The 13,022-nt window shown below is 46.8% G+C and overlaps 1 protein-coding gene across 4 annotated transcripts in view; it reads left to right on the forward strand.

Annotated features, from left to right (window-relative positions):
* The window catches only part of GDPD5 (glycerophosphodiester phosphodiesterase domain containing 5), a 173,017-nt gene that overhangs the window by 148,471 nt on the left and 11,524 nt on the right, over nucleotides 1–13,022 (forward strand). For all 4 annotated transcript variants that reach the window (XM_040583905.1, XM_040583903.1, XM_040583906.1 and 1 more), the window contains 5 exons: nucleotides 2,812–2,894; nucleotides 6,156–6,306; nucleotides 7,607–7,825; nucleotides 9,334–9,491; nucleotides 11,381–11,528. In XM_040583905.1, coding sequence (XP_040439839.1) covers nucleotides 2,812–2,894; nucleotides 6,156–6,306; nucleotides 7,607–7,825; nucleotides 9,334–9,491; nucleotides 11,381–11,528 — 759 coding nt within the window. The remainder of the gene's footprint in view (nucleotides 1–2,811; nucleotides 2,895–6,155; nucleotides 6,307–7,606; nucleotides 7,826–9,333; nucleotides 9,492–11,380; nucleotides 11,529–13,022) is intronic.

Consider the following 13,022-nt stretch of genomic DNA (forward strand, 5'->3'; position numbering starts at 1 on the left):
ACTTGCCACCTCAGATCTATTTGGCTCAATTTCCTTAGAGTGCCTCCAGCAGCGGAGGCTGGGGCTCCCCGGTCATTTAGCCTAAAGGTTCCCCTGCATCTAAGACCAGCGCTGTCTCAGAGGGGATGGTGTTCAAGCAAGGCTTGACCCTGGTCCTGCAGAAAATGAAATACACTGAAAAGATGCACGAAGTGTTTTTAATCTTATCAAACAGCAGATCTTGTGCTCTCTCTGCGTTAGGATTCTGCTGTTGAGCCAGAGTTTGGTGTACAAGTAAGATGTGGAAAAAAACTTGGTCATGCTGGTCCACCTGTGCAGAGGTGGAATACTGTTGTAGCCACGCTTGTGGCTACATTAGCTTCAGTTCATGCAGTGTGAGCTCTTCACTGCATAGGTAGGTAGTTGCAATTTGAGTTAAGATGGACAACAAATATTGCAATACACCCATATCTATTAGTTGCAATGGCTCACCTCTCACGGTGTCTGTTATGGATCGCGGGTTCTCCTGCTTGTCTCGGCTACGTTGGGCACCAGTTGTTGTAGTCGGAGGCCAACTCAGTCAGCCTCACACGGGGCACCCATTGCTGCAGCACAAACAAGCTAGCAGGCTGCAGCAAGGCTTTTACCATCGGTCAGATTCTACTGTCCTGCTGTTTGTCCTTCCTCCGGAGGTCAGACCACACCGCTGTGGGTAACAGCCGTGTCATCCTAGCCGTGCGGTCGGTTTTTACACTGATTGCTTAACGGAGGTAGGCCAGCATGCCCTTTCAGCCTCCCTTAGCCTGAGAGATGATTTACAACACGGTACGCTTTTCTTTTCTATTCCTTGTAGTCCACCTCCTTGGTGAGACTGCTTTATAGGGGTGTGAGTTCAGTTGCTGCATGACGTGGTGGCACATCTTGAGCTGGGACTTGTGCTGCATCTACCCAGCAACCCTCCCTGACAGGCTGGGGGTCTTGGATCATTGCCCTTTGGTTCCTCTAGGTCAGCTGTCTCTTGTTTGAAGACTACTCACTTTATTTCCTTGGGATTGCTGCAGTCTCCAAAAGCAAATATTGAGCGTTACCCCATAGAGAGCCGATCACCTTGCAGTGTGATCCTGAAAAAAACTGAGCTACTCGGGAGGGGGAAACCCGAGGTGCTGAGAGTAACCCAAGGAGATGGAGCAAATCTGGATGGGTTCTTCAGCTCTTTGTGGCTGCTGCTCCCTGCTGACAGCTCTGGGTGTTGTATGTATATTGCAAAAAGTTCTTTCAGCCCGACCTTGCGTGACCCAGTGCTGAGCTGCGCAAGAGGGTGTGAGGGCAGCATTGCCTCTGTCCTCACCTAGACAACTCAGGCTTTGATTGGGAGCTTTTTTTGGAAGATAATGTGCCTCTGTGTTGCCCTCGTTGAACAAACATGAAAATGAACTGGTATTGATATGTGGCTTCAGCCGGAGGAATTCACTGGAGAGATACTGAAGCTGTGTGAAGGCTGTTGCTGACATTTGGTCTGATTATTTTACCCCAAAGCTTTGCTGACCTGAGCGTGTAAAGCAATCTGCTGCAAGAAAGCAAATGATTCTTAAAGGCACCTTGAACCATCCAGCAGGTTTTGGTATTTGTTGTGCATCTTGCTTGCAGGGTGCATTTAGGCCTTTGTTCTTAATTATTCCTCTTCCCAGCCCCTGAGTAATTCTTGTAAATCACGGTTTGTGAATGCTCATTGTGTCTTGATGGAAAGTTACTGGTCCTAGTGGTGGCAGAGATGAGTGGAAAACCAGGATGTTACAGGTACTCTAAACCTGAAAGCAAAAGTGGAAAGAAGAAAATGTTTTTTAAAACCAGCTTTTTTTTGTATGTGCTCAGGTTTCAGTGCAGAAAACCTGCCAGTTTGTCTTTCTGTAGTTGTGCAATTTTTTTTTGTTTCTGGTCTGCTTGTTTGTTTATGGACATTTTGGGGCTAGCTGGACTGTACTGCTTTTCCAGAAAAGCGAAGTATTTGTCTTCACACTGTATTGTATTTAAACAGACCCAAATTCTTTTACCATCTGTTGCATTCAACAGGAAGGAATTTGAAATAAAAATTGAGTCCTTGTCTGTGACAGCCATAGGGATAAATTTTCTAGGCTTAAGGCTATGTTTAAAATTGTTGTTAAAGCTAACTGGAACGCTTGTTATTGGAGAAATAATCTGATCGTTAGACTGAATAAAAGATGACTTTATTGAAGAAATAGATGTGGAAATAAAATGTGTGCTACAGAACCTGTGGTGTAGTTGTTCTCCATGGTATGGGTAATACCCTGGTTTATGGACTTTCTTCTTTCTATAATGGCATTGTAATCACTATTTGCATGGAAAAGTAGGAGAATTAAGAACTGGTAAGATGTTTTAGATAGCTCTAGATATAACATGTGGATAGAAAGTTGGTATCACATTACCCATCACTTTCTGGGCATCTCCAGCAAGCCACTGTTTGCGGGACCATGCTGGTGAGCAAATCTCTTGTACACTGATTTTGCAGCAGACCTTGAGCTAGCTGGGTTTCTGGTATTGCAGGCTGTGGTAACTCTGCATGGAACTCTTTGTGTGAGAAAGACCATCAGCGGAGTCAAATGTATTGATCGTTTTCAGATTTCAGTAAGACGCAATTTTGCCTGGGAGGCGCTGGTACTCCAGCGTAACTGGCCGCTATGTAATCTGCAAAACAAGATTGTTTTGGCTCCCTAATATCTATAAACCTTCATTCCGGCGTCCTCGCTGACAGTGATTCATCAGCTTTCCACTTACTACTAATACTCATTGGTCTTTTTTCTCACTCACCCATAGCTGGCACCAGAAAACACTCTGATGTCCTTTCAGAAGGCAGTGGAGCAGAAGATATATGGAGTCCAAGCTGATGTTGTACTGAGGTAAGCCAGTGTGCTGGTTGGTCTGAGACTCTCTGGTCTGGGCCGTCCACAATACTGGTGACTCTTCCCTACCTGGCATGGGTCACTGCTTTTTCCCTGTTGAAAAGGGCTCTTGTGGTGAATCTATCTGCTAACTCCTAGCTGCCTCCATTTGGAATGCACAGATACTACCAGTTGTTCCACTGAGATGATGACTGATTAAAGGTAAAGTTGTCCAGATGGGGGAACCTGGATATCTTTGTCATGAAACTAATCTTCGTTTGCAGGAAGACTAATTTATCCTAGAACTGTCTTTATGGCAGTGAAATGCAGAACCTGGTTTCTAGCCTGGCTTGAAATCGGCTGGCCTTGGGAAGAGACACGGCGGCTTAAATGCTTATGGTTGGACTTGATGATTTTAAAGGTCTTTTCCAACCTTAATGATTCTGTGAATCTAAATGGAATTTTTGCTGGGATGCCCCCGGCGCAGAGTGCAGAGATCCCAAACTGACTTCACTGCAAGTCTTCAGGAGGGTTTTTACCAGCCTTGCAAAACTGTCACAAGAACTCAGCAGCCCAGGAAGTAAGCCCTTTCTCCTCCTCCCCTCCCTCCCATGTCACTAACGCTGGGGGAAGAAGGGGCACAGCGATACTGTTGGCTGTCAAAAAGTCCTTCCTTGCAGGCAAATAAATGTTAGGCTGAGTTGACAAGGCCAATTTAGAGGTGGTATAGAGAGGGTTATTTCAGGAACTGTGCTTTTTTGCAGGAGTATGATAATTTTTGAACATTCTCGTTCGTTTTCTGAACTTCTTTCGCATTAGTTATATAGATGTGCAAGAGGGCAGAAGTGGCACAAAGGGAGCAGTAATGCTTTATCTTGGTGATCCCTCAGTTTGTTATAAATACAGGAAAGACTCACGGCTGATGTTTTATTTTTCCCCAGCCTCTTTGGAGGTTGGTGTTGATGGAAAGATATTTTTGCCTGGTGGAAGATGGACTTCTGAAGTGTAATTGCTAGGGTCCATTTTTTTCCTTGTATAATTGTTTGAGAGTAAATGATGTAAAATCTAAAGGAATTTCTTCCCACTAGGGAGTGGAAGGTCATTGTGGAAGGATGAAGTATGAGCTGGGATGTGATACAATTCTTGTTCTTTCCAAAACTAGTTAGTTAACTGTTGTGAAGGGAAAACAACTGTCCAGGCTCACCAGATGAGTGCTTGGATCATGTCACTGAACTGGTTGCTTCCCTTGGCACTGGCCAAGGAGAAAGGTGGACTTTTGGGAGGAGGAGAGCTGGAGAAACTCCGAGAGATTTTGACGTTGCCACTCATCAGCTGTCCCAGAGGAGCACTCCAAGCGTCCATAGCTTAAACAATGACCTTGATGGCTCAATTATCTGAGACCCTCTCTAGGAGACCCAAGTGTCTTTACAAAAGGAAGACGCTACTGACCTTCAGACAAAAAAGTGAGCTATCAGTACAGCTGACAGCAACTTTCGGAAGGGTTTGTGGCACAACACCCGTTGCTGTCCTTACCCCTTTGAAAGATGCTCTTTGTGCCTGTGGCTGATGGGTCCGCTCCACCTGGGATGTTTCCATGTTCTTCTAGGCACATATCAGCTGTGGGTGGGCTGCTTGGGCATAGGTTCAGACCCATTGCATCCTGCTCCCTGCCCATTACACACCTCAAACTGGTTACCTCGGTTATAAAACCAGCGCTGGTTATACCAGCTTTACTTCAAGCAGCAAGGGCACAGTATCACTGCATGCCCCTCTCTCATCTTCTGCTTCCTCCCACATCTCTTCTTCTAACGCTCTGATTTCTGTCTCTGAATTACTTTTTCAAACCTGTGCCTGCTAGTACGTTGTGGTTAGCTTTGGGTGGTGCTGAGTGACTCTGTAAGGGGAAGGATTAGAAAGGAGGGAACAAATGGTATGTGCCCCATGGGATTTCTGCACTGTGGTTAAGGCTTAGCAGTATCTGATGATACTCTGCTGAGATGTTAAGACCTGAGCTCCTATCTCCCGTAAACACTCCACACTCTTAATTGTGCAGTTGCTTAGCATCTTTTCTTTTTTTTAAACTGTATTTATTAAAACCCCTTCTGATTGCTGCAGCAGAGCATGGTATTGCTGTGTCAGCGTGTTGCTTTGGATTGGGGGGGAAGTAGTTGGCACAGTGCAGGCTAGAAATAGCAAATAAAGGTGCCAGTGACCTTTGTGATAAGGGACTTCTGTAAGCAATAGTAAAGCTGAGGCAACATTTGCTCCATCATCTAAAACTGGGTTTTGTTTTCCCTCTAGCTGCGGGGGTGAGTGTTCTGGGTTGTCTCCTGATTCAAATGGGGCTTGTATTTTAATCCCGTCTCATTTCCAGATCTTACCCCAGTCTCCTTTTATGAAGATGGGCTCCCTGCTTTGGAAAAGGTCATTGTAATCAGGCTGGCTGCCCTGGGTTTGTCTTGATTTATTAGTGCAGACAACTGTCCCCCTGCCCTTGATAGAAACCAGCACTGCCCTGCACAGTTACCACTGACCCAGTCACAGAAAATCGGGTGGAAGACAGTTTAAAGAGCTTTTTAGGTTTCCCAGTACCATTGTTCTGTAATATCTGGGTGGCTTAAAAACCACAGGGCATGCATTTGGCTATTCAGTTTCATCTGAGCGGTGGGTTTTCTTTAGGATGCGTGACCTTAACTCACGTGAGCATGGCTGTTTCCTGAAACCAATTTTCAATTGGAAAAATCAATTTCAGAGAAACGTCGGTAGCTTGGAAGCCTTGCATCTTGCTGAAAGGCCATGAATGTTAAGTTCCCATGTAGTCTGAGAGCCTTTGAAAAATCTTACTCGTTATCTGCTATTAACAATTTGAGAACAGTTTGCGTACAAGGTTTGAAAAACCTCTGACGTTTTTGGGAGCTACAGACACTGTGGAAAGCTTTGGTTTGTGTGAGCATTCAGGGTGCGTGTTCCTGTCCAAGCTATGGGAGTTTGGCACTCTAGAAATTTTTGAGGGGGTGGTGAGAGGAGGGAGGGATGGGTAGGGTTATGTCCACGTATGAATGACTGCGGACACCTTGCAGGCATTGCAGAGGCTTTGTTTTCTGGGTGCATCTCATTTCAAGTGATCTGAGGGAGCTGGGGATGTGCTAAGCTGGTCGAGATCTTCATAATGATTTTGATGTGAAGCCGTGAGAGAGGCTGGAGTGGGAACGGGCGTTTCTCTGGTACTGTGTATGTGGTTATGCACCTCCACGTGTAACGGGGCCTCTGTCTTTGCAGCTATGATGGAGTGCCATTTCTGATGCATGACAAGACACTCAGGAGAACCACAAATGTGGAGGAAGTGTTTCCAGAGCGGGCCTATGAGCACTCCTCCATGTTCAACTGGACTGACCTGGAAAAGCTTAATGCTGGAGAGTGGTTCCTACAGGTGGGTACAGCCATGGAGAGAGTGTCCTGGGGCCGTGACTGTGGGATGAAAGCTCACGACTAAACCTTATTTGAGGTGGACAGGTGTAGATCCATCTCCTTGGTGGAGTGGTCTGAAGTGCAGCTAGGCCAAGTGTTCATGAACCACATTCAGTTTTGTTCTCTACTAAACTCAGACTTGGTCTAAAAGACATGTTCTCTTCCTGTACCTCTTCTACCACCTGTAAGAAGGGGCCTTAATGCTTGGTTGACACCACAAAGAACTTCAGGAGGGAGGATGTGATTATAAAGAGAACACAAGAGACAGCATGTTATGTGCTGTTCCTTTTTAATTTACTCTTGGAAACAATTGTCTTATAAAGAAAAAGCAAGAAATTCAGCCTTTAAAGTCTGGAGAGAGCGGGGTGAAATGCTGTGGGATGGACTTGTCCCATCTTTCAGCATGCAGCCAGGTTGCAGGTAGGACTTCTTTTTGCCAAGCTGCTCTCCAGACAGTGGCTGTATTCTGCTTGGAGCGCACTGGTGGTGGTCTGGAAGGAGGACTGCAGCGCTCTGGCACAACTTACGCACTTGAATGCGGTTTGCTGAGGGTTGCTGCAGTGATGCAAGCTCAGGTACCAGTTTCATATGCCTGCCTGGAGTTCCCTGGGTGCTTGCTTGGTGGAAGCCTGAAACCACTGTAGGCTTCACTGCCGTTCTGAGCTGGTCTGTGGGGGATGTCCATCTATTACAGCTGTACAGAAACTTCCTTGGCTTGCAGATGTGGTTGTGGGAGTGGGAATGCAGGGAAACTGCTGCTTGCCAGATGAGAAGGGCCAAGGCAGCATCTGGAAGGCTGTTTTTTGGCACGTACTTTGAAGCAGTCATTCCTGAATGCCCTTAAGTCAGGAGACAGTCTCTTCCAACAGCCCCTAGCTCCTCTCTGATCACTTAGTTGTGTCATAGCTGATCCTTTTTATTTTTGGATCCTGAAGAATCCTTGGTGATTGTGTACACAGTGTGAGAAGGTACCCTTTTAGCTCACTACCTTGGAAACTTACGTGACTGGCCTGTAGCTCTGTTCTTCCTCTGAAAATGGGGTTGACCTGTCCAGCACAGCTTGCTTTCACTAAGGATCTGTGGCCTCCCCTTGGGTAGGGAAACTGAGGCGTGGAGAAACACTTCAGCAAACTGCAAGACTGTCATCAAAATAGCTGTTGGCATGTCCCACTGTGGCCAAGGTGGGATAGAAAAGGGTCTTCAACTGTACTGGGGAGTCTGGACTTCGTGGGATGTAATACAGGGATGTGCTTTGCTTTCAGAATGACCCTTTCTGGACAGCTGGGTCTCTCTCAAAGTCTGACTACTTGGAAGCTGCCAACCAGTCAGTTTGCAAGCTGGCAGATATGCTGGAGGTGGTGAAGGACAACACATCACTCATCCTGAATTTCCAGGACCTGCCATCAGCTCACCCCTACTACAGCACTTATATCAACATCACCCTGGAAACCATCCTGGCATCAGGAATTCGGCAACAGGCTGTGAGTTCTGTGGGGTTGGCGATGTTTCCAAAATTGCCTCCTTGTGGGTTTCCCTAAATCCTTGAGGGTCTCCATTTGGGCATCAATCCTTCAGTGATCAGTTTCGGACACTTGATTTGAAATGCTACCCTATGCCAGGAAGTCATGTTGGGGAGGACTGTGCCACCAGGCTGGTGGTACCAGAGGCTGCAGCTTGGCTAGACCATGCTGTCTTCTCCTTAGATATTGGGATGGAGAACGGCAGAAAAATAGTTGAAATAAGATGTGGGGTTGTGAAGTGGTATTTCTCAGCCAGGTTTTATGGTTACCTATTGAAAATGCATATGGCTGCATCTGTGCTGCTCTGATGCTTTGGTATAGAATCATAGAATGATTTAAGTTGGAAAAGATCTTTAAGATCATCGAGTCCAAGTACTGACCCAGGACTGCCAAGTCCACCACTAAACCATGTCCCTAAGCATAACATCTACAGGTATTTTAACTACTTCCAAGGATGGTAACTCCCCCGCATCCCTGGGCAGCCTGTTCCAGTGCTTGACAACCCTTTTGGGGAAGACATTTCTCCCATTAGCCAGTCTAAACCTCCCCTGGTGCAACTTGAGGCTGCTTCCCCTTGTCCTGTCACTGGTTCCTTGGGAGAAGAGACCAAACCCACCTCACTGCAGCCTCCTTTCAGATAGTTGTGGAGAGCAAGAAGATCCCACCTGAGCCTCCTTTTCTCTGGACTAAACAACCACAGTTCCCTCAGCTGCTTCTCATAAGACTTACACTCTAGACCCTTACCCAGCTTCCTTGCCCTTCTTCAGGCATGCTTCAGCACCTCAATGTCTGTCTTGTAGATGAGCATCACTGGGTAATTAAACATGGGTTCAAGCAATGCAATGCCCAGTGGTACTGCTGAGATCACCTGGCTGGGTCCAGCCTCTGCACAGCACAAGCCATAAAACTGCCTAGCTTGATTCCTGCATCCACTTTACATCTAGCAGCTCAGCATGTTAATAGTAATTAATTTGACACACTTTCGAAGTGTGGCAGGAACTTGGGGAAAGCCTTGGCCTGGGTTGGAGTAGATATAGCCCTGATAAAAGAAGATTAATAAAACTAGTCTTAGCCATGGGAGCATGAGAGGCTTCTCCACGCATCCTGTCTGTGCTGTCAGTTTTTTAGCCTTATGCCCTTAGTTCTCTTTTTGCCCTGAACTGGGCACAGAGGTCAGGTTTTCAAGAAGCCCTTCTCGTGAGCCTTTGGCCTGATCCCTTTGTGTACCTTCATCCTTTTCACCTCTGAGATGTTGTGCATTGAAGTCCTTCGGGTTTGAGGATAAACCTGGAATATATTGAAGATGTGGGAGGATCTGAGTGTCTCCTAGACAATCTGTATGACAAACAATGTCTCATGTGATTTTGCTTCTGGCTTGGTACAAACCCGCTGCCTGCAGAGTTGCCTCATGTTACCAGCTTTGCGAACCATCTTTGCCATAGCTGTCCTTGGTCTTGCTCCCTCCGCAGGTGATGTGGCTGCCAGACATGGAGAGGCAGCTGGTCAGACAGATTGCGCCAGGTTTCCAGCAGACTTCTGGCCTCAAGCTGGGTGCGGAGCGCATGAGGGAGAAGGGCATCGTGAAGCTCAACCTGCGTTACACCAAGGTCGCGAACGAGGATGTCAGGTACAGCCCTGTTTGGACACTGTGTGATAGCCCATGCACTCTGTGGTGGGTGTTCACAGCTCTGTGCACCCTCGTGCCCTGCATGCATCCCTGGCCCAGCAGCATTTCTTCTGATCACCCTAGGCTGTCTTATCTGCACAGAGATATCTTTTTCAGATGGACTTGCTCTTGAAAGCTTGAGTTGTGCAAGCTTGTCCCTACCCATCACCCAGAATCCAGGCTCTTCCCAGGAGCTGACTCATAACTCTATATGCTAATTCAGTATTTGATGATCCTTTTTGAAACAAATATATTAATTGTCTGATTCTTATTACGCTGACAGCTTTGGGGAAAAAGTGAAGGCTTTTCACACTGAGTACCTGCAAGTGCTGTTTCATCTTCATTAGCAGCTGTCCTTTGCTGCTGTTCATTCACTATAGACTTGCTACCACAGAATTTTGATTTATCTGAAGTCTGGATATACTTTCAGAAATTCCTCTTTGCAAAGAATTCGCCCATTTCATTACTGTCTTGTGTCAGGTATTTGGACTCATCAGGTCTTCTGTTTGAGAATGCCACAGCATGGAATTTCTCTCCTGCTTGAGCCTGTATTTGAACCGTTCCACGTGGTAGCTCCCAGCTTATGGGTTTACAGAAGAAAAATACGTCCAAAGGAGCGGTCTTACTGTATGTTGGGGCTGGATGTAGGGAAGAGCTGAGCCTGCAGCTTTTCGAGAGCGTGGTCCTATTTAGTGTAGTGCATTGGTGTCTTTCCGTGGCTGCCAGCAATTGGTCTAGTTGTTCACCCTTAAAACCAAGCCTGTGCTTTACCTGCAGGATAATTTCTGCCTGGTTTTCCCCGCTACTTACATCCTCTATCTCCTGGAGAGGACCATATGCCAACTCCCTCAACTGTAACAGCTCATCAGCCCCAATGAGACATCAATCCCACCTCAGCTGTCTCCAAAGTCAGACCTGCCACCGGCGTGTTTCTCGAACCCTGAAGGCCTTGTGGTGCCCAGTTAAATGTTGCTGCGGTCCTGCAGCATGAGCTGGAGCAGGCTCAGTAGGCCCTGGTTTAACACAGTTCTATCAATCCCCCCAAAATGCGCATCTGCGTGTAACATTACCGCAGCCACCTCTGCCCTTGAGAATCCCTTAGCCTTTATAGCAACTTGATCACGTTGTGAGCTTTGAGATGTCCACAACTTTTACAGTGGCTTTCCACCCCAGAGTGCTTTGCCCATATTGAATCGCAAGGATTAATCTCTGTGCTGCCCATGCAAGGGAGATTAGTGATGCTTCTGCTTCACAGATAAGGAAACAGAGCAATTTATGCCAATCGTATGGGCACAGGGAGTCCACTGTCAGTGCTCAGTTTGCTGCTGACAGCTCCTGTACCCAAGCTTGCAGTTTTAGCTTCTTGGAAGATGACCTGAAGAGAATGGAAGCTGTAACTGTGCAACTATCTGTAAAATAAGGGTATGGAAGTTGTTGAAATTGATGTTGGAAATGAATCTGTTGGGTTTTTAATTAAGCAGATTACCTAAGAAGGGTTACAAGCATCTGAGTCTGATATTAATTTTATGTGGCTGTGACAAGGCAATTGTTACAAAAATGTGCTATGTCCATCATTCATGTGGAGGTATCTGAGGGGGTCTGTGGCCTGGCTTGGATAGCATTGAAGAGGTGAAGAAAGCTTTCTGGTTCAAACCATTTGATTACAATGCCCTTGGGTCGCTTCTGAAGTAACTGTGCCCTGTTAAAAAAACCCAAACTTTCATGCAATTCAAACCTAGTAAACTTAGCTGTGATTACAGAAGTGACTGATGGCAAGAGCTCTCCTCTTGGAGATGAGGGTCTGATGTTTGCTCGGAGACTCATATCTCACCCTGTCTGTCTGCTGGCAGGGACTACACCATGGCGAACTTGAGTGTGAATCTCTACACTGTGAATGAGCCCTGGCTATACTCCATCCTGTGGTGCGCTGGCGTCCAGTCGGTCACCTCCGACAGCTCCCACGTCCTTCGCAAGGTGCCTTTTCCCATCTGGCTGATGGTAAGCACGATGCCTGGGAAGGTGCTGTGAACCCCTGGAAGGAGGGGATGCAGTGGAGGGGTGCAGAGGTGGCCACTGGCCACTGCAGCCATATGGCTAGTGGTTTTCTCCAGGAAGCTTTTGTTGGGTTCAGCGTGCTATTGGGCTTGAGGTTTTTCCCCCTCTGTATGCCTAAGCCCTGAGCTGCTAACAGATCAATGATCCTCTTGCATAATCCCTTCCTTCAGATCGCCTCATCTCTCCACACACAGGGTTTGGGTTGGATCCTTGGAGATTGCATTGCATGCCCCATTTAACCCACATGATATTTTCCATTTTCATCTGATGGAAAAACATCTTTCCAGACCTGCTGAGCAGCTCTTAGAGTTGCAGGAGAAGCAGGCTCATAGGTGAACCAGCAGCCTGGCTCCTGTGCGTTGGCCAGGCTGTAAAACTAGCTTTTTGCCCGTTTTTAATACCACATGAGGGCAAGTTTTACTTCTGGCTACTGCATTGTTGGACAAGAAACCAGAGACCAGAGGTAGCCCTCTTTTCTGTCATGTAGCCAGTAAATGCTCTAAAAACGCCCCTAACACTTTGAATCTCTGAACCAAACAGAAATATTCACATTGGATTGGAGGGAAAATGATGAAATAGTTGCATCAAAGTATTCCCCAAACAAGATCTCAGCTGTGGAGGTGTAAGTGCATGTGGTGGAGGGGCTATTTTCTGATGACGGATCCTGTTGGGGGGTAGGACAGGAGGCAGCTGTTCTACCTGCTGCTCTGGCAGGTCTGCTCAGCAAAGGGGAGAACAAGATAAGCGCAAAGAGAATTCGATGGTAATGAGCTACCTGCATCTGTAGCTGGAGATGGGACCTCAAGAATGCTGCCTAGATGGATGAATGTCTATGCATGATGTCCTTAGCTTAACCTACTGCTTGTGTCTGACCACACAAATCCACGCTGGTGTGTGCTGAAGCTGGAGAATTGGAAATAGTTTTATAAAGACTGAATCTGTTGGCAGAAGATATTATCATCGTCTGGGCTGTGCTGCTGCAAACATCTGTTCTCCACTACAGCTGTCAGGAGTTGTGGGCACATCACTGGCAGCTTTTTACTCCAAAACCCTCTTTGCTGATACTTGGAGCTCTCCTCCAAGAGCTTTCCCATCTGCTGGGTTTCCAACTCAGCCTTCTGCTGCAGGTGCCCAGTCTTACATTACTGGCAGCATAAAAATTCCCTGATTTCCAACATATTGAAGTGCCTGAGTGATGTAATCTAAATAGCTTTGCTGCCTGAGCCCCTCCACCACATGGCTTGGGAGCTGGAGTGAAACAGTTGTTTCTGCCAGGCTTTGGCTGCCCAGTGCCCTCAGGGGCTTCGCTGGGCTTTATCGCCAGCTGAACAGCACAAACCATTTCTGCTTCATTCACTCGGGGCGATTTGCAATTGCAAAAATACATTTAACTTGTGTTTCAGTGAAATAAAAAGTAAAACAAAGAAGAAAAAGTGA

This window comes from Falco naumanni, chromosome 2 (genome assembly GCF_017639655.2).
Source record: "Falco naumanni isolate bFalNau1 chromosome 2, bFalNau1.pat, whole genome shotgun sequence".
In the NCBI taxonomy this organism is placed as follows: domain Eukaryota; kingdom Metazoa; phylum Chordata; class Aves; order Falconiformes; family Falconidae; genus Falco; species Falco naumanni.